At 36.3% G+C, this 25,932-nt stretch overlaps 1 protein-coding gene across 3 annotated transcripts in view; it reads left to right on the forward strand.

The window, feature by feature from the left end:
* ANKHD1 (ankyrin repeat and KH domain containing 1) overlaps positions 1 to 25,932 on the forward strand; it is a 119,290-nt gene that overhangs the window by 92,159 nt on the left and 1,199 nt on the right. For 2 of the 3 annotated variants that reach the window (XM_063088174.1, XM_063088177.1), the window contains 14 exons: positions 328 to 470; positions 887 to 1,100; positions 2,629 to 2,804; positions 3,010 to 3,172; positions 5,013 to 5,108; positions 5,583 to 5,699; positions 9,241 to 9,415; positions 10,172 to 10,628; positions 11,096 to 11,242; positions 12,043 to 12,192; positions 12,364 to 13,964; positions 23,268 to 23,444; positions 24,502 to 24,753; positions 25,341 to 25,516. In XM_063088174.1, the coding sequence (XP_062944244.1) occupies positions 328 to 470; positions 887 to 1,100; positions 2,629 to 2,804; positions 3,010 to 3,172; positions 5,013 to 5,108; positions 5,583 to 5,699; positions 9,241 to 9,415; positions 10,172 to 10,628; positions 11,096 to 11,242; positions 12,043 to 12,192; positions 12,364 to 13,964; positions 23,268 to 23,444; positions 24,502 to 24,753; positions 25,341 to 25,516 (4,044 nt within the window). The remainder of the gene's footprint in view (positions 1 to 327; positions 471 to 886; positions 1,101 to 2,628; positions 2,805 to 3,009; positions 3,173 to 5,012; positions 5,109 to 5,582; positions 5,700 to 9,240; positions 9,416 to 10,171; positions 10,629 to 11,095; positions 11,243 to 12,042; positions 12,193 to 12,363; positions 13,965 to 23,267; positions 23,445 to 24,501; positions 24,754 to 25,340; positions 25,517 to 25,932) is intronic. The other variant, XM_063088176.1, reaches the window with a different exon arrangement.

The following is a 25,932-nucleotide window of genomic DNA, read 5'->3' on the forward strand; positions in this document are numbered from 1 at the left end:
CTCTTTATCCTCACATTTATTGGGGTCAAGTGAACCACAGTTCTAACACATATGAAATGCAAATTCATTGCTCAATAATTAATAAATAAAAAGGGTAACATTTTGTTATTTCACTATAATTGGGATTTCAAAACTCGGAGTTCCTTGATATGAAATTAAATCCATTTCTCTAGTGCTTAGTTTTTAATATATAGAGCTTAATGAAATGTAATTAAAATGTCAGGTATTAAGACAAGGAGTTGTAGGTCCTAGTTCTTTGTGCTTTCTTCATTATTAACTGAGCTCTTGGTGTAAACTGGATTTCTCTGTTCATATTTTACTTTTTAGGTGGTAGACTTGCTGCTGGCTCGCGGTGCAAATAAAGAACATAGGAACGTGTCTGATTATACACCACTGAGTCTAGCTGCATCTGGAGGATATGTTAATATCATTAAGATTCTGCTTAATGCTGGGGCAGAAATTAATTCAAGGTATCACCTGTTTATTCATTTTATTACTCATGATTAGGAAGTTACTACCTTGGAGTTAAGTGTCTTCCCCTAAATGTTTGGACAGATACCATTTTAAATTAAGATAGTACTAAAGTTGCAAAGCCAACAGTTATTCCTCTGTAATGTGCTTATAAGTAATCCCAGCTTATTTCAGTAATGTAGCTGCTTTTAAAGAGGTCTCATTTTAAGAAGTTCTTTGTTTTGTATAGTTGGAAATTTATAGGGATTATGTTTTAAATTGTGAGATTGTCCTATTATTTTTGGTCTAAATTAATAAAATCTATTCATCAGTGTTAGATACCTTTCTTTTTACTGACACATTTTCATCTTTAATGTTTTTTAAAAATAACAGGCAACATATTATTTTAATTTTCTAAGCACATTTCCCTCCTTAGGACTGGGAGTAAACTAGGTATTTCTCCTCTGATGTTGGCTGCGATGAATGGACACGTTCCTGCAGTGAAACTGCTACTTGATATGGGTTCAGACATTAATGCCCAGATAGAGACCAATCGGAACACAGCTCTCACCCTGGCCTGCTTCCAAGGCCGAGCAGAAGTAGTGAGTTTGCTTCTGGACCGAAAAGCCAATGTTGAACATAGGGCAAAGGTAAGCATTTTATAATTTGTCAACTATTTCAGACATATTTCTAGCAGAAAGATCATGGCATTTCAACTCAAATTGAATGTAATATTTTAAATTGTTATAAGTTAGAACTGATGCCCCAATGCAGGATTGGGGAATTATGCTATGTAGTGGTCAATGACACACTATCATCATTTGTGACTTTCGTTAAGGACAGTGAAGAAAACAATCAGTATTTTTCCCAACCTCAGCCTTGAGTGGCTCTCTGTTCTGTAGTTTGCAACTTTTGAATGTAGTAAGATTATTTTGTATTGTCTTCTAATGTAGATTTTTAAAGAACTCCTTTAATGAGGCATGTGCTTATTATTGGTAAATATCCCAAGCAAAAAATTTGTTCATAGTGGCTAGCCAGTTAGCTTAGTTAGTTAGAACATGGTATTTTAATACCAAGGTCAAGGGTTCAAATCTCTGTCCTGGCCAGCTGCCAAAAAAAAAATTAGTTCATAGATTATAAAATGAAGACAGCTAAAATCTAATCTGACCGTGACAGATTCTGACAGTTTCATGACTACTTGGCATTTGGAAAATAGGAGCTGGTATGTCAGTGGTTTGAATTTCTTTGTTTGAAACTGTTAAGTACTAAATAAAAATAAAAGATTAAAAAGAAATAAAAGCTGTTAGGTACTTAGAATCCTAGAAATATGTAGCTTAGGGGGATTTTTTTCTAATCAGACAACAATCTGGTAGTCATTTCAAATTGGAAAGGTTTGAATGAAAATCTCATATTTTTCCATGAACTTCATTAGTTGTATTTCTTCAAATGTAATGCAACATTTACATTCTTTTAAAAGAAATGAGGTGGTATAGTTTTGCCTCAGACTTTGCATCACAGAGAAATAGATGAGCCTTTCCTGCCATCCAATTTGTCTTTTTCTATTACAAGTATTTATGTGTGGTCCACTTATCTATTAAAAATCCTGGAGAAATCCATATTATTTTGGGAATGGTACCTGTAGGAAATGTCCTTTGACAAAAATATTGGAGACTAATGTACAAAAGGCACATATACAAAAAATTTATGAAGTGATATTTTAATCAGTTTATTTTTTAATATCTCTACTCATTGTGTAAAAGAGTAATTATCTAGTGGATAATTGTATAATGGTATAGAAGTTACAAATTGTTTCTTTAACTTAAGATAATATAAGTGAATTCATTCCAGCATGTCTAACTGAATCTAACAATTTTCACTTGCAGTTAAGTAAAATTTAACACTGAATATTACCTAGCTCTTTTATGAGGAAATATGAGAAATAGAATCCTTTTAAAAGTCAATTGCTGGGCCGAGCCCGTGGCGCACTCGGTAGAGTGCGGTGCTGGGAGCACGGCGACGCTCCCGACGCGGGTTCGGATCCTATATAGGAATGACCAGTGCACTCACTGGCTGATGTGCCCTTCACTAAAACGACAAAAAAAAAAAAAAAAAAGTCAATTGCTTTGGTCTTTTTAAGAAATTATATAATTTAGTCACACAATTTATTGGTTTAAACAGACTGGTCTTACCCCCTTGATGGAAGCTGCTTCTGGAGGATACGCGGAGGTTGGAAGAGTTCTTCTTGATAAAGGAGCAGATGTCAATGCCCCTCCTGTGCCTTCCTCAAGAGATACTGCTTTAACAATAGCAGCAGACAAAGGTCACTACAAATTTTGTGAGCTCCTGATTAACAGGTGGGTAATTTTCTATTACCCTATATAGAACTTCTTATAGTCCATTTTACTTTTCAGAACTTTTAAAGTTAATAAAATTGTTTTACTTTTTGACATTTTTAAGAACAGATTATTTGTGAAAGATAACCAAAGATGATAGAGAAAACTAAAAAAAGTCAGCCTCTTCTTATAGGAAACAAGCTATATTAACATTCTTCGTTCATAGGGGAGCCCATATTGATGTTCGTAACAAGAAGGGAAATACACCACTTTGGCTGGCTTCCAATGGTGGTCATTTTGATGTAGTGCAATTGCTAGTGCAAGCAAGTGCTGATGTGGATGCAGCAGATAACCGGAAAATCACACCCCTTATGTCAGCATTTCGCAAGGTAATTTGATCTGGGGGGATAAGAGGTAAAATTTATAATTTTAAGCCTATTCTAAGGTGAAATTATGTGAGAAAGATATGTTGATCTTAGAGAATTAAGTATATTTCTGTACAAAAATCACTGCTATCTTTCTATTCTTTTGTGGCCAAATCTAATATCTATGTGGTGGTTCCCTGTAAGCAACTTTGTTCCTAAATCACTTGGTGTCTTGACTGTTTTTGTTATGTTGTTGTACATAAACCATGAGATTTAAAGAAAGCTATATGCAAATGAATGTTTTCTCTACTTAAGAAGGAACAAAAAGGAGTGGACTTTTTATACCTCCTATATATATTAAGACTCACTTGTCTGCTATTTTTTAAAAGCCTCCCCATTGCAGTTATGATAAACTATAAACTACTTAACATGACCTACAAAGCCCTGCATAATATGGTTTATGTCAACCTTCCCAAACCAATCATCCATGTTACCTTCCCCATTTGCTTACTAAGCTCTATAGTCACTGACCAATAATGCACTAAATTTTTAACTGCCTGAGGACCTTTGCTCACTAGTTTTCTTTTCCCAAAATGTTTTTCCTTTGCTCACCTCTTTACTCATCCTTTAGCTCCCATTTTAAATGTCACTTCTCAGAGAGTCTTTCCCTAACACCCAATCTGAAAAAGGTCCCTCTGTTTCTCTTTCATAGTTAAATTTTGATTTTCCTTATCCCAACTTGTAATTATATATTCAAACATGTATTTACCTTTTTAATGCCTCTCTCACTAACTAGACTGGAAGGTCATTAGGACCGCGAGTCATGACTGTCTTTTTCACCACTGTTTATTACCAGCTGTTTAGCACAGGGCCTTGATACATATTAGGTGTTCCCTAAAGAGCTCTTGAATGACAGCAGTACAAGTTATACATCTTAAAAGAAAATCTTAAACTATTTTCTATACTTAATTCTTTTGAAAAAATTGTTTTCTCTCAATTAAAGTATAATTGACATATAGTGACATGTTTGAATCTTAAGATATGTAGTTTAGTGAGTTTTGATAAATGCAAACATGCATGTAACCCACACCCGATAAAGATATAAAATACTTCCATAGCGCTAGAAGATTCCCTCATGCCCATTCTCAATCAATTCCCTGCCCTAGAGGCAACCACTTTTCTGATTTTTGTCTCCATCAAACTAATTCTTGAGGATGTTTTAGAACCTTAGTAGGAGGGGAAATTATGCAAGCTTGGTTATATTAAAATAGATGTGCTTAGAATTGATTACAGATCATTCAGCCCCTGATAATGGCATTTAAAAATGTTTATCTGCACCAATGTCAAGGGTTTGGTGGCCCTTAGTGGCCAGCTGCCAAAACAAACAAAAAATAAAAGAGAAAAAAAGAAAGTGTTTTATTTAATTTGAAGTCCTAAGGCTCAGAAAAATGTGATAGTACATCTTGTTTAGTTTAGTGTAGATAGAATCAAAATAATGCTTTGAAATCTAGCAAACCCTCTTAGGTTTAGGACTAATTTCCCATTTTTATTTCACATCACCAATTTTTATTTTATTAATAGATTTATTCTAGGAGATACAATTTTTCTACAAAAGTTTTTCTATTTTCGGTGGGAAGTAGGCTTATTAAAATCAGGAGAAATGTCTTTTGGTCCACCACGTGTTCTCGAACATGTTTTACTTATCTTTTTCTGTTTATAAACTGAATACTGTTCTTATTTTTATAATTGTAATTTTAAATTTGGTCAGCTATCTGGAAATATTAATCTACCTTTTTACTCTTAAGTTGTTAAGCATATGGGCAAAGTTTCAAGGGATTCTTTTGTGTCTTATTGTACTCTTTAGGGTCATGTAAAAGTTGTTCAATATTTGGTGAAGCAAGTAAATCAGTTCCCTTCTGATATTGAATGCATGAGATACATAGCAACAATTACAGATAAGGTAAGTTTAATATGCTGTTGAACCACATTTTTGTTCTTTGTGGAATTATATGCCAATGTGTGCAATTAGCAACCTGTTCTTTTTGTCCTTTAAGAGGTCAATCACCTGATCTTTCTTTGCTTTACTTTCTCCATTTATAAAATAGATGGGTATATTACTTTTCATAAACTATTTTGAGATTTCCTTCCTACTGTGGACCAGAATCACAATGAATATAGCTAAGGTTTATTACAAAACCATTAGCCTGATTAGAAGGTTTTCTAAGAATACACAGATTTTTTAGGAGATGGTGCTTTATTTTGATAAATGATTGATGCATGACTGGGTTCAAAGGATAGCTTAATTTGGTTTACTGGATTTTTCAGTTGTTTGAGCTGTAACCCCTGTACTTTGATGTGCTCATCAGCTCAAGTTTTATTTGGCCTCTTTATGTTATGTGTTCCTATATTTACATAGTTCTATTTTCCACTACAGGAACTGTTGAAAAAATGTCACCAATGTGTTGAGACGATTGTGAAGGCTAAAGACCAGCAGGCTGCAGAAGCAAATAAGAATGCAAGTATTCTTTTAAAGGAACTTGATCTAGAAAAGGTGAGTGGGAAAAATAATTTTCCTTATTAGAAATCATTGAAAATCTGCTACAATAAGTTTTTCACCTGGATGGCCAATAATCTTAACAAAATATGATTCAAAGGCAATGGTTAATAGATTCTCAAACCACCATCAGTTTTTGATTCTGACTTATTCATTAAAAATATTTTGAGTCCATATAAGTAAGGGACTAGATTTTGAGCAAGATCCCAATTTATCAAATGACGTTATTGCTTTAGTGGTTTTGACACTAGCCTGAGAAGAATTTAGTAAAGTGTTGGAAATCATTTGTTTACTGTAAGATCTGGGTTATAGGTGGCTTATTAGATTTCCAGTTAAAGAGTAAGTGTCTAGTATCCTAGGATGTGTGGCAAGATGGAAAAAGTTTTAAAAAAGCAACATTGCCTCTCTGAGGCTCAATCTGCTTACCTGGAAAGTGATGGTGTTGACATTGAATACAGAAATTATATTAAAAGAACAGACACCATGATGTAGTAGAGTTATTCTAGGAGTGTAAGAGATAGCTTAATATGAAGATATTTTGTTGATAATTAAAGGAAGAAAAAAAGCATGATCATTTTGAGAGATGCTAAAATTTTGATACCACTTTTTGGTTTGAAAAAAACACACTTAGTGAGCTAAAAACAGAAGAAAAGTTTGCTTACAAATCAATCAGGAAAAAAAAAGAGATAACTTACCCAGAATGAAAAATGATCACATAAACAGGCAATTCACAGTAAAAGAAATACAAATGTCCCATAAATAGATGGAGAATACTCAACTTCATCAATAAAGAACTGCACAGTAAAAGAGTGTTTTAAAATTTTTTGATCAGATTAGTAAAGCTTACAGTTTAAAGGTTTATAATATCTATTAATGGGAATGGTATAGAGAAATTAGCACTCTAATATGATTTTTGAGGGATGGTATAAATTAGTATAACTATTAATGGAGGTGTTTGACAAATGAATCAATAAGAAAGGGTGCATACTCTTACTCTAGCTATTCCATTATTAGAAATTTAAGGTAAATAATTAAACTAATGCTCAAAGATGTAAATGTATAAGGACATTTGCTTTTGTATTGCTTATAATAGGGGAAAAAGTGTAAGCCTTAAAGTCTTATTAGGAAATTAAATAAATATTAGTACTTCCATGATAAACTGGATTACAGTTAAAATTAGAAAGGAAAAAAGTTATATTCATTTTAAAATAAAGCAGAGTTTAAAGTTAGATAACTATTAAGTTGCCTTCCTTGCCTAATTTTTATTTTTGTGTAACTACCCAGGGTTATATATGGTCAGCAATTCCCAACATAGCCAGTTTGCTCTTATGCCAACAAATTCAAATGACTTTTAGGTAAACAGGCAGTCTCTTCATTTTGTCCTCAACATCTTTCTCATTTACATCAGAGGACAGAAAACTTTTTCTATAAAATGCCAAATAGTAAATATTTTAGGCTGTGCAAGCCATGTGGTCTCTGTTATAACTACCCAGCTCTGCTGTTGTAACATTAAAATAACCATAAACAGTAGGTAAATGAATGAGCATGGCTGTGTCCCAATAAAACTTTAGCTATGGACAGTGAAATTAGAATTGCATATAATTTTCACATCATGAAATATTCTTTTCTTCTTTTTATTGTTTTCTCCCATTTAAAATGTAAAAACCAATCGTGGCTTTCAGGCCATACAAAAACAGGTAGCAGACTGGCACTCAGAACATAGTTTGCTGACCCTGATTTAGATAATTAAAAATTTCAAAGAATAATCAATGTGTGTCTCAGAATGGGAAATTATAGTTTTGAGGACAGTGCTTTACTTAATTACCAGGAGAAGAACTGGGATCTATGGACAAATTCTTCTGGTGAGCCTTTTTGGATAATTTCCATAGAAATATGAGTAACTTGTATTTTCCACTTGTTTTAGACTTTCATTATGGTGCTAGGGAACTAACTACTACCGTGTGCCCCATCTGAAGAAAAATTATATTTTCCAGTGCTAACCAAAGTAGATGTTAATAAAACCTAAATGTGGTGAGAATTCTAAATGTGGCTTTAAAAATTCTATAAAACAGGAAAATAACATTTCTGTCATAGTCTCTTGTCAGTACTTTTACAGTGAAATTTGTCAGTCTGTAAAGATCATGATAGCTGCATTTTAGGCAAATAGATGCCACATAAATGTATTTTCTAACAGCTTTACTGAGATTTAATTCACATACCACACAAATTACCCATTTAAAGTTATACAATTGAGTGGCTTTTAGTGTATTCACAGAATTGTGTATTCATCCCCACAATTATAGAACATTTTCTTTATCCTTAAAGGCAACCCTGCATCCCTTAGTTATCTTCTCCGCCCGCTACCCTGCAGTCCCTCCATTCTAGGTTACCACTAATCTACTTTCTACCTATATAGATTTGCCTATTCTGGACATTTCACAGAAATGAAATCATACAATATTTGGTCTTTTGTGACTGGCTTCTTTCACTTAGCAAAATGTTTTCAAAGTTCATCCATGTTATAGCATGAATCAGTACTTCGTTTCTTTTTATTGATAAATAAGAAAGTATTTTGTATAAATTGTATAGGTATACCACATTTTATTTATCTGTTCATCAGTTGATGGACATTGAGTTATTGGCTATTGTGAATACTGCTGCTATGAACGATTGTTTACCAGTTGCTGTGTAGATATATGTCTTCTCTTGGGTATATATCGAGGAGTGGAATTGCTGGATCGTATGGTAATTCTTTGTTTACCATTTGACTGCTAGCTATACCATTTACTTTCCTGTATAAAGGTTTCAATTTCTCCACATGCTTACCAACACTTATTATCTGTCTTTTTGATTATAGTCATCCTAGTGGATGCAGAGTGGGTATTTCATTGTGATTTTAATTTGCTTTTTCCTGATGGGTAATGATATTAAACATCTATCTTTTTATGTGCTTATTAGCCATTTGTGTATTTTCTTTGGAGAAATGTCTATTCAGATCCTTTTTTCATGTTTCTTTTTTTTTTTTTTTTGGTGGCTGGCCAGTACAGGGATCTGAACCCTTGACCTTGGTGTTATCACCACGCTCTACCAACTGGACTGAGGTAGAGGCCAGCCCTTTTTCCTTTTTTTTCAAAACAGCTTTTTAAAGGTATAACTGGCAGAAATTGCATATATTTATGGTTTATGACTTGATATTTTTTGATGGTCTGTTTTTTAAATTGGGTTGTCTTTTCATTGTTGAGTTGTAAGATGTCTTTATATAGTCTATATACAAAAGTCCATTACTAGACTTATAATTTGCAAAAATATTTTTTTTCCCATTCTGTAGGCTGTCTTTTTACTTTCTTCATGGTTCCCTTGAAGCACAAGAGTTTTTAATTCCAATAATGTCAAATTTATTTTTTGTTGTTGCTCTTTTAAATGTATTTTGAGACTGACATCCACAGGGAAGCCCTGTGTTTATAAACAAAATATCAGTTCATTCTTTATTTTAATTTATTGCATTATTGGTAAAATTATATACTTACTTTATTTGCAGTCAAGAGAAGAGAGCAGAAAGCAGGCTCTTGCAGCTAAAAGAGAGAAAAGGAAAGAAAAGAGAAAAAAGAAAAAAGAGGAGCAGAAAAGAAAACAAGAAGAAGATGAGGAAAACAAACCTAAGGAGAATTCAGAACTACCAGAGGATGAAGATGAAGAGGAAAATGATGAAGATGGTGAGAAATAACCCATCTGAATTAGTAAAAAAATTCTCCTTTGTTTATCAACTTCATTATGAATGCTTTTTGCTCTAGTTAACTCTAGCTAAATATTTGATTACTTTAATCTGAAATTGACAACTGACTGTCATAGTAAATATTTCTAAATGTTTTACATTATAAATTGATATAGAGACAGAAGGGGAAAGGCAAGCACATAATTTGGAGAAATTCAGTTGTAATTTAAGTCACCTTATAAAACATGTTATATATACTAAAAATGGTAATGTAAGAGGTTTTCCAGCTTTTCTTCAGGTTCTTCTCTATCCCTTCCTCTCCTGATTTGAAACTAGGGAGAGGTACAGTTCCTCAATCCATTTTTAGCTAAGGTTCAGGCTCGAAGCTGTAGAAGGCTGAAATGTCAGTAGAAACTGGGGTTTATTAATCTCAAAGAATTGTGTATTATGCCATCTGACAATGCTTATAGTAGGCAAATAATTGTGCTCTACTTGAATTCTAATTCTAAAATACTATTTGAAAAATTTCCTAAATTCAAACTAGATTGTGGTGTATATGTTGTATACCAACTTAGACATCAAAAAATAATATTGTACGTTTTTTTCTAACAATAGCAAAGATTTCTTTTTTAGTGAATACTTTTGAAAGGAAAATATGACCTAAAGAACTGAATTATTATGAATTAGGTATATTGTTATAACTTGTTTTGAAGTCTGAGGCTCTCAGTGTGATTTTTCTCCTTTTTGATAATTTCAGCAGAGCAAGAAGTTCCCATAGAACCTCCTAGTGCAACCACCACCACCACAATTGGAATCTCTGCGACATCTACAACATTCACAAATGTGTTTGGGAAAAAAAGGGCCAATGTGGTGACAACCCCCAGCACCAATCGGAAAAATAAGAAGAACAAAACAAAAGAGACCCCTCCCACAACACATTTAATTTTACCAGAACAACATATATCTTTAGCACAGCAAAAGGCAGATAAAAACAAAATAAATGGAGAACTTCGAGGTGGTGGTACAGGTGGGAATAGTGATTCCGATAACTTAGACAGCACAGACTGCAACAGTGAGAGTAGTAGTGGTGGTAAAAGCCAAGAGTTAAATTTCACTATGGATGTGAATTCCTCTAGTGATAGGAGATACCCCTCACTGCTCCTCCATACTCAAGAGGAAAAGACCAGTACCTCCACTTCCAAAATTCAGACACGGTAAAATTTTCTGGTTCATTAACTCCATTCACCTTTCCTTTTTCATGCCTGGCACAAGAAGTACATTGTACAAGCATAACTTGTGTTAGACAATTTAAGTCTACCACATTATCTGTCTTGAATATTCAAAACTGAAGTTCACCTATATCCTCTTAATTGTGTGCTAGTTAGGAAATGAGATTATTAGAAATTATTATAAGATTTATAGTTTATTAGCATGCCTTGATTTTATTTAGCAATGTCATTTTTATTGATTATGGTCTAACTTTTGGCTTCTGAATTAATTTTGTAATACTAAATACATGATGGACTCTTTATTTTATTTCTGTTTTTCTGACTTGGTATTTGATGTGCCAAACTTTAATTCAGATACTTCAGTATAACTTTGTCTACTATAAAAGAATAGTCTCTTAAGTTTCTATCTTAAAATTTATCTTTTATTGGACTTGATATTTCTCTCTTCTCAGACTTGAAGGTGAAGTAAATCCTAATTCCTTGTCAACAAGCTATAAGCCAGTGTCATTGCCATTAAGCTCTCCAAACATAAAGCTGAATCTCACTAGCCCTAAAAGGGGTCAAAAAAGAGAAGAGGGGTGGAAAGAAGTCGTACGAAGGTAAGTAGAATTAGTCCCATCCTTTTAACTTCATAAATTATATAGCTTCTCTACTCTTATAAGATGCTTACCTTAATTAATGAATAATTTGAATGTGGCTATTATTTTAAATTGCAGTACCATACTAAATCCAGAATATGCTAAAGCAAAATTAGAAGCAATATATAAATTTCATATGAATATTTTATATGATACAAGAAATGTTGAATTTTTTTTTTTGGATAGCCTATGTATTGCTTTATATTAATTTAAGATAGATGATGGACTGTTTATTTTACTTCTGTTTTTCTGACTTGATCCAAATCTGAGTAGTTCAAATCTGAGGCTTTATTTTTCATTGCTAAGTATGAGCTGTTGACATTGGTTTAAAATGAGTAAGCTAGCATAGATTGTTCAGAATAGAGTTTAACAAATATGGCATGCATTATTTTAAAGAGTCAATACATATGGTCATTGCAGTTCAGTTGACATGATATTTTGGGCAAATTTAAATGCTTAGATTATGAGTGATTTAAATATAATTTTTGTTTTAAATGGCAATGTAATTTTTAACTTTACTAAACTGAATTCAATATAATACGAACTGGCTAGCTGCCCAAAAATAAAAAAAATAAATTCAATATAATAAGACATGTCAGTTTCTAAAATAAAAGCTTTAAATAATTTTCTCTTTAAGGTTTGAGAAATATTATTCTACAAATGTCCACAAACATACTTACGGCGACATCTTTTTTAATAAAGACATTTACTATACAAAGACATTTGATTTCACAAGCTCATGTGTAGTCTTCATTTTATAGGTCAAAGAAATTATCTGTTCCAGCTTCAGTGGTGTCCAGGATAATGGGAAGAGGAGGATGCAATATCACTGCAATACAAGATGTTACTGGTGCCCATATTGATGTGGATAAACAGAAAGATAAGAATGGTGAAAGAATGATCACAATAAGGTAATTATGAAAAATGTATATAGCTAGTTCTGAGTCAAAATTATATTTTATAAGAAGCATACTTTTGTTAAGTATGGTACAATTAAAAATTTTGTTTGATGGTTAAGATTACCTGGGTTTTGGGGTTTTTTTTGTTTTCAGTCTTGTTTTTGTTTGTCTGTATTCCCCCAGGGGTGGAACAGAATCAACAAGATATGCAGTTCAGCTTATCAATGCACTTATTCAGGATCCTGCTAAGGAACTGGAAGACTTGATTCCTAAAAATCATATCAGAACGCCTACCAGCACCAAATCCATTCACGCAAACTTCTCATCTGGAGTAGGCACCACAGCAGTTTCCAGTAAAAATGCATTTCCCTTGGGTGCTCCAACTCTTGTAACTTCACAGGCAACAACATTATCTACGTTCCAGCCCACTAATAAACTTAATAAGAACGTTGCAACAAATGTACGTTCTTCTTTCCCAGTTTCTCTACCCTTAGCTTATCCCCACCCTCATTTCGCTCTGCTGGCTGCTCAAACTATGCAACAGATTCGGCATCCTCGCTTACCCATGGCCCAATTTGGAGGAACATTCTCACCTTCGCCTAACACTTGGGGACCATTCCCAGTGAGACCTGTGAATCCTGGCAACACAAATAGCTCTCCAAAGCATAATAATACAAGCCGTCTACCTAACCAGAATGGGACTGTTTTATCCTCAGAGTCCGCTGCCAGTTGTCCTATCACTGTCTCTTCTGTCGTTGCTGCCAGTCAGCAACTGTGTGTGACTAATACCCGGACTCCTTCATCAGTCAGAAAGCAGCTATTTGCCTGTGTGCCTAAGACGAGTCCTCCAGCAACAGTGATTTCTTCTGTGACAAGCACTTGTAGTTCCCTGCCTTCTGTCTCCTCTGTATCTATCACTAGTGGGCAAGTTCCCACCACATTTCTGCCTGTAAGTACTCCTCAAGCACAGCTTTCTTCACAAAAGATGGAGTCTTTCTCTGCTGTGCCACCCCCCAAAGAGAAAATGTCCACACAGGACCAGCACATGACAAACCTATGTACCCCGTCTTCAACTGCAAATAGTTGTAGTAGCTCTGCCAGCAACACCCTAGGAGCTCCAGAAACTCACCCATCCAGTAGTCCCACTCTTCCCTCCAGTAACACACAAGAGGAGGCACAGCCATCCAATATATCTGATTTAAGTCCTATGTCAATGCCTTTTGCATCTAACTCAGAACCTGCTCCATTGACTTTGGCATCACCCAGATTGGTTGCTGCTGATAATCAGGACACCAGTAATTTACCTCAGTTAGCTGTACCAGCACCTCGAGTTTCTCATCGAATGCAGCCCAGAGGTTCTTTTTACTCAGTGGTACCAAATGCAACTATACACCAGGATCCCCAATCTATTTTTGTTACAAATCCAGTTCCTTTAACACCACCTCAAGGCCCACCAACTGCAGTGCAGCTTTCTTCAGCCGTGAACATTATGAATGGTTCTCAGATGCACATAAACCCAGCAAATAAATCTTTGCCACCTACGTTTGGCCCAGCCACAATTTTCAATCACTTTAGTAGTCTTTTCGATAGCAGTCAGGTGCCAGCTAACCAGGGTTGGGGAGATGGTCCACTGTCCTCACGAGTGGCTGCAGATGCCTCTTTCACTGTTCAGTCAGCGTTCCTTGGTAACTCTGTACTTGGACACCTGGAAAACGTGCACCCTGACAACTCCAAGGCACCTGGCTTCAGACCACCTTCCCAACGAGTTTCTACTAGTCCAGTTGGTAAGTTATTATAAACTATTTCTGCAGCTCATTTTGGGGCTTCTCACATCCTAATCTCATCTTCCAGGATAATAATAAAGCATTTATTTTGTACCTAATATTGCATGATCTTAAAGTAATGAGAGTGTGTCATAAATAGTAGAGACTCTTTAATTGCTGATTGAGTGGTCAAAAAAAGTAGCTGCAGATAAATCACTCACATATAATGCGTGGCTTTATAGTCTCTCTGTGATCTTTCTGTGCCTTATAGTAAGGAGGTTATACCTTATGTCAGTCCATTTTCTTGAAAGTGGTGTCAGATGGTATTATTAAAAAGGACTCATGGGATGCTTCAAGGATTCCAAATACAGACTTTTTTTTCAATTATAGTGATTGTTTGCGTTTCTCAGATTTTAAAAATTGGAGACGCAAAGGTGTTTAGGCATAATTTATGTTGTTTAATAGCATGCTATATTATTTATATTACTTGCTGCTATGTGAAGAGATCTAGTCATTTATGGGCTATTATTTTAAAAAGAACAACTTAGATTCCACTATAATTCCTCAAAATTAGCTGCTGAGGCATTATAAGAAAGATATAAATAGATTTGAGGCCAGTGTTGGCTTGGAGATATTTGGAAAACCAGAATCTTTCCAGAGTTTAAGAGCTAAAGTTTAATCCAATCTGTACTGTTCTGAAAAACAAATTTGAAATGTGGCTGACCCATAATGGGATTAAGAAGCTTTACTGCCACTTAGCATTTCTCTTCCAGTTGGAAAACTGCCCTATAGCCCGTGCTACATTTTTGCTCATTATAGTCATGCACCACATAACGACATTTTGCTGAAAAAAGGACCACATATATAACAGTGGTCCCATGAGATAGGTGTGTAGTAGGCTAAACCATCTAGGTTTGTATACTCTAATGTTTGCACAGTGATTCTTGGAATGTATCCCTGTTGTTAAGTATCATACAGCTGTATAAATGGATCTGTCTTGTTTGAAATTATTTGTGAGTTATGGATGTGGTTTGGTCTTAGCTTTCATGCCAGATACATTTCCATTTACTTGTCTTTTCAGGAAAACATGGTTGTTATATTGTCTTTCTAATAGAAATATAAGCTGCGTAAGACTATCTGTGGTTCAAAATATTCTCTAGGATTTTTTTCTTCTTTTCTATAAATAGTTACAATAGTTATCTATTGTAACTTTTCATTTTGGGAAGCTAGTAGAGACTTTTAGAAGCCCCAGGGTGAAAGAAGAGCTCATTGCCAGTGTTCAGGCTGTTATAGAAAGCATTCATCCTTGACTTTCTTTCTGAGGCCCAGGATTAATAAGCTTGGCCTCATTCCTTTTTTTTTTTTTTTTTTCTTAATTTTATTTTGTCAGTATACAATGTGGTTGATTATTGGTGGCCCATTACCGAGACCCCACTCCCGCATCCCTCTCCCCCCTCCCACCCAACAATGTCCTTTCTGTTTGCTTGTCATATCAACTTCAAGGAATTGTAGTTGTTATGTCTTCTTCCCCCCTCCGGCCCGGTTTTTTTTGTGTGTCTGTGTGTGAATTTATTTTTATTTTTATTTTTTATTTTATTTTTTGTCTTTTTGTGACCGGTAAGGGGATCGCAACCCTTGGCTTGGTGTCATCCGCACCGTACTCAGCCAGTGAGTGCACCAGCCATTCCTATATAGGATCCGAACCCGCGGTGGGAGCACCGCCGCGCCCCCAAGCGCTGCACTCTCCCAAGTGCACCACAGGGCCGGCCCTGTGTGTGAATTTATTTATTTATTTTTAGCTCCCACCAATAAGTGAGAACATGTGGTATTTCTCTTTCTGTGCCTGACTTGTTTCACTTAATATAATTCTCTCAAGGTCCATCCATGTTATTGCAAATGGCAGTATTTCATTCGTTTTTATAGCTGAGTAGTATTCCATTGTGTAGATGTACCACATTTTCCGTATCCACTCATCTGATGATGGGCATTTGGGCTGGTTCCAACTCTTGGCTATTGTAAAGAGTGCTGCGATGAACATCGGGGAACAGGTATACCTTCGACTTGATGATTTCCATTCCTCTGGGTATATTCCCAGCAGTGGGATAGCTGGGTCATATGGCAGATCTATCTGCAATTGTTTGAGGAACCTCCATACCATTTTCCATAGAGGCTGCACCATTTTGCAGTCCCACCAACAATGTATGAGAGTTCCTTTTTCTCGGCAACCTCTCCAGCATTTATCGTTCAGAGTCTTTTGGATTTTAGCCATCCTAACTGGGGTGAGATGGTATATCAGTGTAGTTTTGATTTGCATTTCCTGAATGCTGAGTGATGTTGAGCATTTTTTCATATGTCTGTTGGCCATTTATATATCTTCCTTAGAGAAATGCCTACTTAGCTCTTTTGCCCAATTTTAATTGGGTTGCTTGTTTTTTTCTTGTAAAGTTGTTTGAGTTCCTTGTATATTCTGGATATTAATCCTTTGTCAGATGTATATTTTGCAAATATGTTTCTCCCACTCTGTTGGTTGTCTTTTAACTCTGTTGTTTCTTTTGCTGTGCAGAAGCTCTTTAGTTTGATATAATCCCATTTGTTTATTTTTCCTTTGGTTGCCTGTGCTTTGGGATCGTATTCATGAAGTCTGTGTCCAGTCCTATTTCCTGAAGTGTCTCTCCTATGTTTTCTTTAAGAAGTTTTATTGTTTCAGGGTGTATATTTAATTCTTTAATCCATTTTGAGTTGACTTTAGTGTATGGTGAAACACATGGGTCTAGTTTCATTCTCCTGCATATTGATATCCAGTTCTGCCAGCACCATTTGTTAAAGAGGCAGTCTCTTCCCAAGTGTATAGGCTTGGTGCCTTTGTCAAAGATCAGATGGCTGTAGGTGTGTGGGTTGATTTCTGGATTCTCTATTCTATTCCATTGATCAGTTTGTCTGTTTTTATGCCAGTACCATACTGTTTTGGTTATTATAGCTTTGTAGTATAGCTTAAAGTCAGGTAGTGTTATGCCTCCAGCTTTATTTTTTTTGCTTAGCATTGCTTTGGCTATGCGTGGTCTTTTATTATTCCATATAAATGTCTGGATAGTTCTTTCCATTTCTGAGAAAAATGTCTTTGGAATTTTGATGGGGATTGCATTGAATTTGTATATCACTTTGGGTAGTATGGACATTTTCACTATGTTGATTCTTCCAATCCAAGAGCATGGGATATCTTTCCATCTTCTTGTATCCTCTCTAATTTCTCTCAGCAGTGGTTTGTAGTTCTCATTATAGAGATTTTTCACATCCTTGGTTAACTCAATTCCTAAATGTTTAATTTTTTTGGTGGCTATTGTAAATGGACAGGCTTTTTTGATTTCTCTTTCTGCGTGTTCACTATTGGAGAATAGAAATGCTACTGATTTTTGTGTGTTGATTTTGTATCCTGCTACTGTGCTGAAATGATTTATCAACTCCAAGAGTTTTTTTGTAGAGGCTTTAGGCTGTTCGATATATAGGATCATGTCATCTGCAAACAGGGAGAGTTTGACTTCATCTTTTCCAATCTGGATGGCCTTTATTTCATTCTCTTCTCTGATTGCTCTGGCTAGTACTTCCAACACTATGTTGAATAGGAGTGGTGAGAGTGGGCATCCTTGTCTAGTTCCTGTTCTTAAAGGAAAAGCTTTCAGCTTTTCCCCATTCAGGATGATATTGGCAGTGGGTTTATCGTATATGGCTTTGATTATGTTGAGATACTTTCCGTCTGTACCTAACTTAAAGAGTGTCTTTGTCATGAATGAGTGTTGAATTTTGTCATATGCTTTTTCAGCATCTATAGAGATGATCATATGGTCCTTGTGTTTGGTTTTATTAATATGGTGTATCACATTTATTGATTTGCGTATGTTGAACCAACCTTGCATCCCTGGGATGAATCCCACTTGATCGTGGTGAATAATTTTACGTTTGTGTTGCTGTATTCTGTTTGCTAGTATTTTATTGAGGATTTTTGCATCTATATTCATCAAGGATATCGGCCTGTAGTTTTCTTTTTTGGTTATATCTTTACCTGGTTTTGGTATCAGGATGATGTTTGCTTCATAGAATGAGTTTGGGAGATTTGCGTCTGTTTCAATATTTTGTAATAGTTTGTAAAGAATCGGTGTCAATTCCTCTTTGAATGTTTGGTAAAATTCTGCTGTGAATCCATCTGGTCCTGGGCTTCTCTTTGTTGGGAGCTTTCTGATAACAGCTTCAATCTCCTTTATTGTTATTGGTCTGTTCAGATTTTCTACATCTTCAAGGCTCAGTTTTGGGAGCTTGTGTGTGTCCAGAAATTTATCCATTTCCTCCAGATTTTCAAATTTGTTGGCTTATAGTTGTTTATAGTAGTCTCGAATGATTCCTTGTATTTCAGATGAATCAGTTGTAATATCACCTTTTTCATTTCTAATTTTTGTTATTTGAATCTTCTCTCTTCTTTTTTTGTTAGCCATGCTAATGGTTTGTCAATTTTATTTATCTTTTTAAAAAACCAACTTTTTGATTCATTGATCTTTTGTATTGTTTTTTGGGTTTCAGTTTCATTAAGTTTTGCTCTGATCTTAATGATTTCTTCCCATCTGCTTACTTTAGGTTTGGATTGTTCTTGTTTTTCTAGATCTTTAAGGTGAAGTGTTAGGTTGTTCACTTGCCATCTTTCCATTCTTCTGAGGTGAGCATTTAATGCAATAAATTTCCCCCTTAATACTGCTTTTGCAGTATCCCACAGGTTTTGGTGTGATGTATCATTATTTTCATTAGTTTCAATAAATTTTTTGATTTCCTGCTTGATTTCTTCTTGTACCCGTATGTCATTAAGTAGAATGCTGTTTAATTTCCATGTGTTTGTATAGTTTCAAGAATTACATTTGTTATTGATTTCTAGTTTTAATCCATTATGGTCTGAGAAAATACATGGGATAATTCTAATTTTTTTGAATTTGTTGAGACTTGATTTGTGACCTAATATGTGATCTATCTTGGAGAATGATCCATTGCTGATGAGAAGAATGAATATTCTGAGGTTGTTGGATGGAATGTTCTGTAGATATCTGCCAAGTCTACTAGAGTATTGTTTAGATCTTGTGTTTCTCTGCTGATTCGTTGCCTAGATGATCTGTCCAATATTGACAGTGGAGTGTTCAGGTCCCCTGCTATTATGGTATTAGTGTCTATTTCCTTCTTTAGGTCTAATAGAGTTTGTTTTATAAATCTGGCTGCTCCAACATTGGGTGCGTACATATTTATGATTGTTATGTCTTCTTCATGGATCAGTCCTTTTATCATTATGTAGTGTCTCTCATTGTCTCTTTTTATGGTTTTTAGTTTAAAGTCTACTTTGTCAGATATAAGAATAGCTACTCCAGCTCGTTTTTCTTTTCTGTTTGCATGGTAAATCTTTTTCCATCCTTTCACTCTTAGTCTGTGAGAATCTTTATGGGTGAGATGGGTCTCTTGAAGGCAGCATATAGTTGGGTCCTCCTTTTTAATCCAGTCAGCCAGTCTGTGTCTTTTGATTGGGGAATTTAAGCCTTTTACATTAAGAGTTGTTATTGAATAGTGTTGATTTATTCCTAGCATTTTATTGATTGTTGTTTGGTTGTCTTAGGTGTCTTTTGTTCCTTGCTTTCTGATTTACTGTTTGTTTTCTGTGTTTGTTGGTTCCTTTGGTTGTAGATAGCCTTTTTGTTTGTTTGTTTTCTCTTCATGAATGCCATTTTTATTATACTAGTGGGTTTAGATTTTTCTTGGGTTTTTATTGGCAGTGGTAGTTATTTTTCAGGAACCAAACCCAGTACTCCCTTGAAAATTTCTTGTAAGGGTGGTCGTGTGGTGGTGAACTCCCGCGGTTTTTGTTTGTCTGAGAAATATACTATTTGCCCTTCATTTCGGAAGGATAGCCTTGCAGTGTAGTGTATTCTTGGCTGACAATCTCTGTCTTTTAGTATTTTGAATATATCATCCCATTCCTTTCTGGCTTTTAGGGTTTGTGATGAAAAGTCTGATGTTAGCCTGATTGGGGTCCCCTCATAGGTGATTTGACGCTTCTCTCTTGCAGCTTTTAAGATTCTCTCTTTGTCTTTGAGTTTTGCCATTTTGTCTATAACATGTCTTGGAGAAGACCTTTTTGGGTTGAATGCGTTTAGAGATCGTTGAGCTTCCTGGATCTGAAGATCTGTGATTTTTCCTACACCTGGGAAGTTTTCTGCCACTATTTTGTTGATTATGTTTTCAATGCAATCTCCTTTTTCCTCCCCTTCTGGAATACCCATGACTTGGATATTTGAGTGCTTAAGGTTGCCTGATATCTCTCTCAGATTTTCTTCAATGCATTTGATTCTTTTTTCTTTTTTTTTGTCTGCCTTTGCCCATCTTCAAGTTCAGAGGTTCTCTCTTCAACTTCCACAAGCCTGCTGGTTAAACTCTCTGTTGTGTTTTTATTTCGCTGAATAACTTCTTCAGTTCAGCAAGTTCTGCTACATTGTTTTTCAGGGCATTGATTTCTTTGTACATTTCCTCTTTCAGGTCCTGTATACTTTTCCTCGTTTCATCATGATGTCTAGCTGAGTTTTCTTGTTTCTCGTTCAGTTTCCTTAGAATTATCACTCGGAATTCCTTGTCAGTCATTTCAAGGGCTTCTTCTTCTATAGGATATAGAGCTTGTGATTTATTATCTTTTGGTGTTGTACTTTCTTGATTTTTCATATTTCTGATATCTTTTCTTTGATGTTTATTCATTGTAGCAGGGGGTTTCACAATCCCAGGGTTTGACACTATTGACTAAGATGTTGCTGTGGTTGCCAATTTGGTATGGCTACCTCAGTACTCCCTGTTCCATGCGCTCTGGCCCAGGCTGCTGGGATGCACCGAGGCACCGCATAGCGTGTGGTCTCTGCAGAGCTTCCCGTCCCCCTGCAGGATGTCTCCCCGCTCTGTGCGCACTGGGCTGGGCTGGGAATGAAGCCGGGTGGCAGCGGTGAATCCTACCTGCTGGATCACACAGTGGCGGCCCCACAGGATGTGTGCTCTCCGCGGAGCTTCTGCCTCTCCCGCTAGATGTCTCCCTGTCTCGGCCTGTGGGTTGATTCGCTTCCAGCTCCAGGGACGGGCAGGTGGGGGCGGGGGGTCATGCCGCGGTCCGCACTGCAGCCCGGGGTGACACGCGCCGGCGGGCTCAGGCCTCCATGCTTCCACATCTGCGGCTGCGGCTGTGACATGGGCCAAGGCGCACCGGCCAGTCACGGGCATGAGTTGGGGGAAGATTCCCGGTTCTCAGCAGGGTAAAGACACCCTTTCGAAGCCATTCCTTTGCGCCAATTCTGCTACAGTTGCATTTGGTGCGGGCCTCAGGCTGCTTCTACTCGTGGCGGAAAAGTGGCAGGCAGCTCTCCTCTTCCACCATCTTGACTTCCTTCCGGCAAAGGACTTTAAAAAGGAAACTCCATTATGTTGGGGCGCCTGGGTCTGGAGGGCCCTGTTGTTCGGGTGAGGAGGGGCCGCCGCTGCTGCCGCCGCTGGATGAGGAGGCGGTACCGCTGCTGCTGCTGCCGCCGCCGCCGCTGCCGCTGCCGCCGCCGCCGCTTGGCCTCATTTCTTAACTGCGTGTATGGTTTCTTTTGTTGCTGCTCTACTTTCATGGATATAGTTTACTCTCCTAGTTTTCAGGTAAGGAGTAGTTATAGTTAAGAAGATGGGGACGGGGCTGGCCTGTGGCTCACTTGGGAGAGTGTGGTGTTGACAACACCAAGTCAAGGGTTAAGATCCCTTTACTGGTCATCTTTTTAAAAAAATTAAAAAAGAAGAAGATGGGGAAGGATGTGGAAAAACTGAAACCATCATATGCTACTGGTAGGAATGTAAAATGGTACAGCCACTTTGGAAAAAGTTTCACAATTCCTCAACCAGTTAAACGTAGGCCTTCTCCCAGTTCTTTCTGGAGTCAGGAAAAGCTGGGTTGAGAGGGTGGGGAAAAAAAGTTAAACATAGAGTTACTATATGATCCAGTAATTCCACTCCTGGGTATACATACCAAGAGAAGACATATGATTATACAAAAGCTGGCAAACAAACTGTCACAGCAGCAGTATTTATAAAAGTCAAAAAGTGGAAATAACCCAGTGTCCATCAACTGATAAACAGATAAAATGTGGTATACCTATATAACAGAATTTTTTTTTATTTGTCAACAAAAAGAAATGAAGTACTGATTCATGCTATGACATGGATGAACTTTGAAAATATTTTGCTAAGTGAAAGAAGCCAGTCACAAAAGACCAAATGTAGTATGATTCCATTTCTATGAAATGTCCAGAATAGGCAAATCCATAGAGACAGAAAGGAGATTAGTGATTAATTGGAAGTGGAGATATGAGGGTGAGAGGGGATAGTGAGTGACAGGTAATGGGTATGGAGTTTCTTTTAGGGGGACAGAAATATTCTAAAATTGATTGTGGTGATGGGTATACAACCCTGTGAATATACTAAAACCCACTGAATTGTGTACTTGAAATGGGTGAATTATATGGTATATAAATTACATTTCAAAGCTGTTTTTTAAAAAATGATTGGGAAATCAAATTGACAAGACCTGCTTGAGAGAAGTTTTGACAATTTTTATGTTGATATTATTTTTTTCCTGAAGTAAGCACCTTTAATCCTTTTCCAGACCCTTGTCCCCTTTCCCTAACACATTCTTCAGAGAAAGCAATGCAGTTTGGGTTGTCTGCTAAGTTCAGGTTTACACAAACTAGATGGAAACTTTGGTATAGTTTGCAACTGTTGGTTTAAAAAAAAAATCAGAATATTGAAATTGTCTTTAGTTTGACAGTATGCTTTTCCTCCTTGTGAGGAAGGAAATATTGGTAGATACTATTATTCACCTTCCATAGGCAATGCCTATAGTTATGAAGATGATAAGCTGTACTTTGAGATTTTCCACAAAAGGGAATGCAGAAGTTATTGATGGACATCACTTAGTTACAACACACTTTCATTTCATGTCCCTTCTAAGTTAAAAACTGAGATTTATCCAGAACATTATTCCAGGTGTAACTGCCATTCTTAAACATTGGTTTCACTTCTGCATATCTAGTACTGTTTGGTGATAGTTTTCTGGACTGTAAGGAAAAAAAACAGGTTTGGCCAAACAGTATCACATAAATGGAGTCTTCTTGCTCTGATATACAAAAATAAACCACCATGCTTTTCTTCTTTTTTTAAAAGGAATTAAGTAAATCTTGGACTTTCCATTTTAAAGCCTTGCTAATTGGATGTCTTTGACCTGTTTTATTTTAGGGTTACCATCCATTGACCCATCAGGCAGCTCCCCATCTTCCTCTTCTGCTCCTCTGACAAGTTTTTCCGGCATACCAGGAACAAGGGTTTTTCTGCAAGGGCCAGCTCCTGTTGGAACTCCTAGTTTCAACAGACAACATTTTTCTCCCCATCCTTGGACAAGCGCCTCAAACTCATGTAGGAATCCTGGAGGAACTTTTCCCAAAGAGTCTTGAATAAGTTATTAACCCATTTGTTCAGGGAAAACTAGCTTGTAACTTTAGTAAACTTAAATGGTATGTAGACACCCAAGGTTTGTATTGCAGTCATGTCAAAAATTGTCAGTCATTTGTAGGATGGAAAACTTGAGAAGGGTCAAGCTATTCTTCCAAGCTAGAAATGTTTATATTGGGACTTGGATCATGAAAAGAGGTACCACAAGTAGTTTTACAAAAGGACCCTTTGGGGGCAGTGTTGTGAAGTAATTTCTCACATCTGAAAAGAAGTCGAATTTATGTATATGGTCAGTTTGGTATGATTTCTCATTTATCTTTACATTTTATGAAACTTTATCATTGCCATTTATAAGTAAAAGTATTCCTTTGTTCTAACTTATTTCATATTTAGAACAGATGAAATATTTGGAATTGAACAGGATTTACTTTTTTTTTTTTTTTTTTTTAAGTGAGCATCATGAAGTAGTCAGTGAGTACTGGCTTTTTTGTCAAGGAAAACTACCCAAATTACCTATGCATCCCATTAAGAAACAAAGCTGTGAATTGAATACTACAATGCTGTGCTAACTTTTGACCTTCCTTCATTATGGAAAAAAGGGGCTGTAGAAAGGGAAAAAAGAAAAGAACTAACAAAGAGGGCCACCAGCTGTTTTCCAGATAATATGCTCAGAACTGTGCAAACATTGCCACATTTTAGTTAATTTAAATTGTGACAATATATGTTTTGAGAAGATTATTTAGAACTAGAGTAAGAGTAAATGTGACCTGCTTCCTTTCTAGCCTTGTTCAATTCAACTGGGAAAAAAATTTTTAAACTATTTGTTTTATACTTATTATAGACAGAAGTAGTCTAGGATAATATTGATAGAAATTATATATTCTCATTATAATAATGATCTTATAAAATGAAAATTTTCTTTACAGAACCTATTTTGTGGAATAGATCTTTCCAACAAGGTTTCTCATATTCTCATAGTTTTTATATGTAATAAAACAATAGAGAAATATTTTGCCACCAGGTGACTCTCCTATTCCATCTGTTTCTTCGGGATCATCTTCACCTCTTTCAGCCACTTCTTCCCAACCGACATTGGGCCAACCAAAAGGAGGCAGTGCCAGTCAAGATCGAAAGATACCTCCCCCAATTGGAACAGAGAGACTGGCTCGGATTCGGCAAGGAGGGTCTGTTGCACAAGCCCCTGTGGGGACCAGTTTTGTCGCTCCTGTTGGACACAGTGGAATCTGGTCATTTGGTGTTAATGCTGTGTCAGGTACAGTTACCATGCCCTCTCTCTGGAGTAAATTGTTGGAGTTTGCCATTAAAACTTAGTTCCTTAAAAAAACAAACAAAAGGGCTGGCTGGTTGGCTCATTTGGTTAGAGCACGGTGTTGGTAACACCAAAGTTAATGGTTTGGATCCCCATACCAGCCAGCTGCCAAAAAAACACACAGACAAAAAACCTTAGTTCTAATGCTTAATATTCCAGTCAGGAGAGGGTGTTTATTTCAGAGTCTGGAATGTTAGTTTGGGTAATATATAGAGTTGACCAGAAATAAAAGATTCAAAGCCTGCTTCCTATCCCTCTTAAAAGTGTAAAAGGGGACAATCATTTGAATTTTTTCAGAGAGCACTTAATCTTTTGAAAGACAAGGTAGAGTGAGTGGGCTTTTCAGAGGACTGCACTCAGTTTTCCAGGAACTTGGGGTGTTTTTGGCTTGTAAGATTGTGATGAATGTACCCTGAGCTCTTCAGAGGAATGGTTTTGATAAAATGTGGCATGGAAAAAAAATAAAGTGGTAATGTTTTATTGTTTTACCCAAATAAATATCAAACCCTGTTTTTAATTCTTCTTTCCAGAAGGCTTATCAGGTTGGTCACAGTCTGTGATAGGGAATCATCCAATGCATCAACAATTATCAGACCCAAGCACATTCTCCCAGCATCAACCAATGGAAAGAGATGATTCTGGAATGGTAGCCCCCTCTAACATTTTTCATCAGCCTATGGCAAGCGGTTTTGTGGATTTTTCTAAAGTGAGTTGACAAACATTGTAACTTGTTTGACACTTTGCCAGCCAATGTAGTCACTTTAAGGAATAGTTTGTATTGAAATAATTCACCGTTTTGTTTACATGCCTTTGCCAGAACTTTTGCTCAATGTCAGAGTGGGTAGTGTTGTCTACCGTAGTTTGTCCTCAAACCATCCTGAAGATGTTTCCATTTCCCTAAAACACCTGAGGGATTTGGGTTTTGCTGCTTTGTGTTCTGTTGCCACACCTTTGAGGTATGCCTCTGCCCCTTTAAAAAGCTGGCAATGAGCTCTCTGATGCCTTCTTGTCTACTCTAACAGCCTCCTGGCTGCCATAAAGCCAAATTATGGCTGTAAGCAATCATGCAGAGTTCCCCTTTTCTTCTTAGCACAAGCTATTAATGAACCTAAAACATGAGAA

The sequence above is a fragment of the Cynocephalus volans genome, chromosome 2 (assembly GCF_027409185.1).
Source record: "Cynocephalus volans isolate mCynVol1 chromosome 2, mCynVol1.pri, whole genome shotgun sequence".
NCBI lineage: Eukaryota > Metazoa > Chordata > Mammalia > Dermoptera > Cynocephalidae > Cynocephalus > Cynocephalus volans.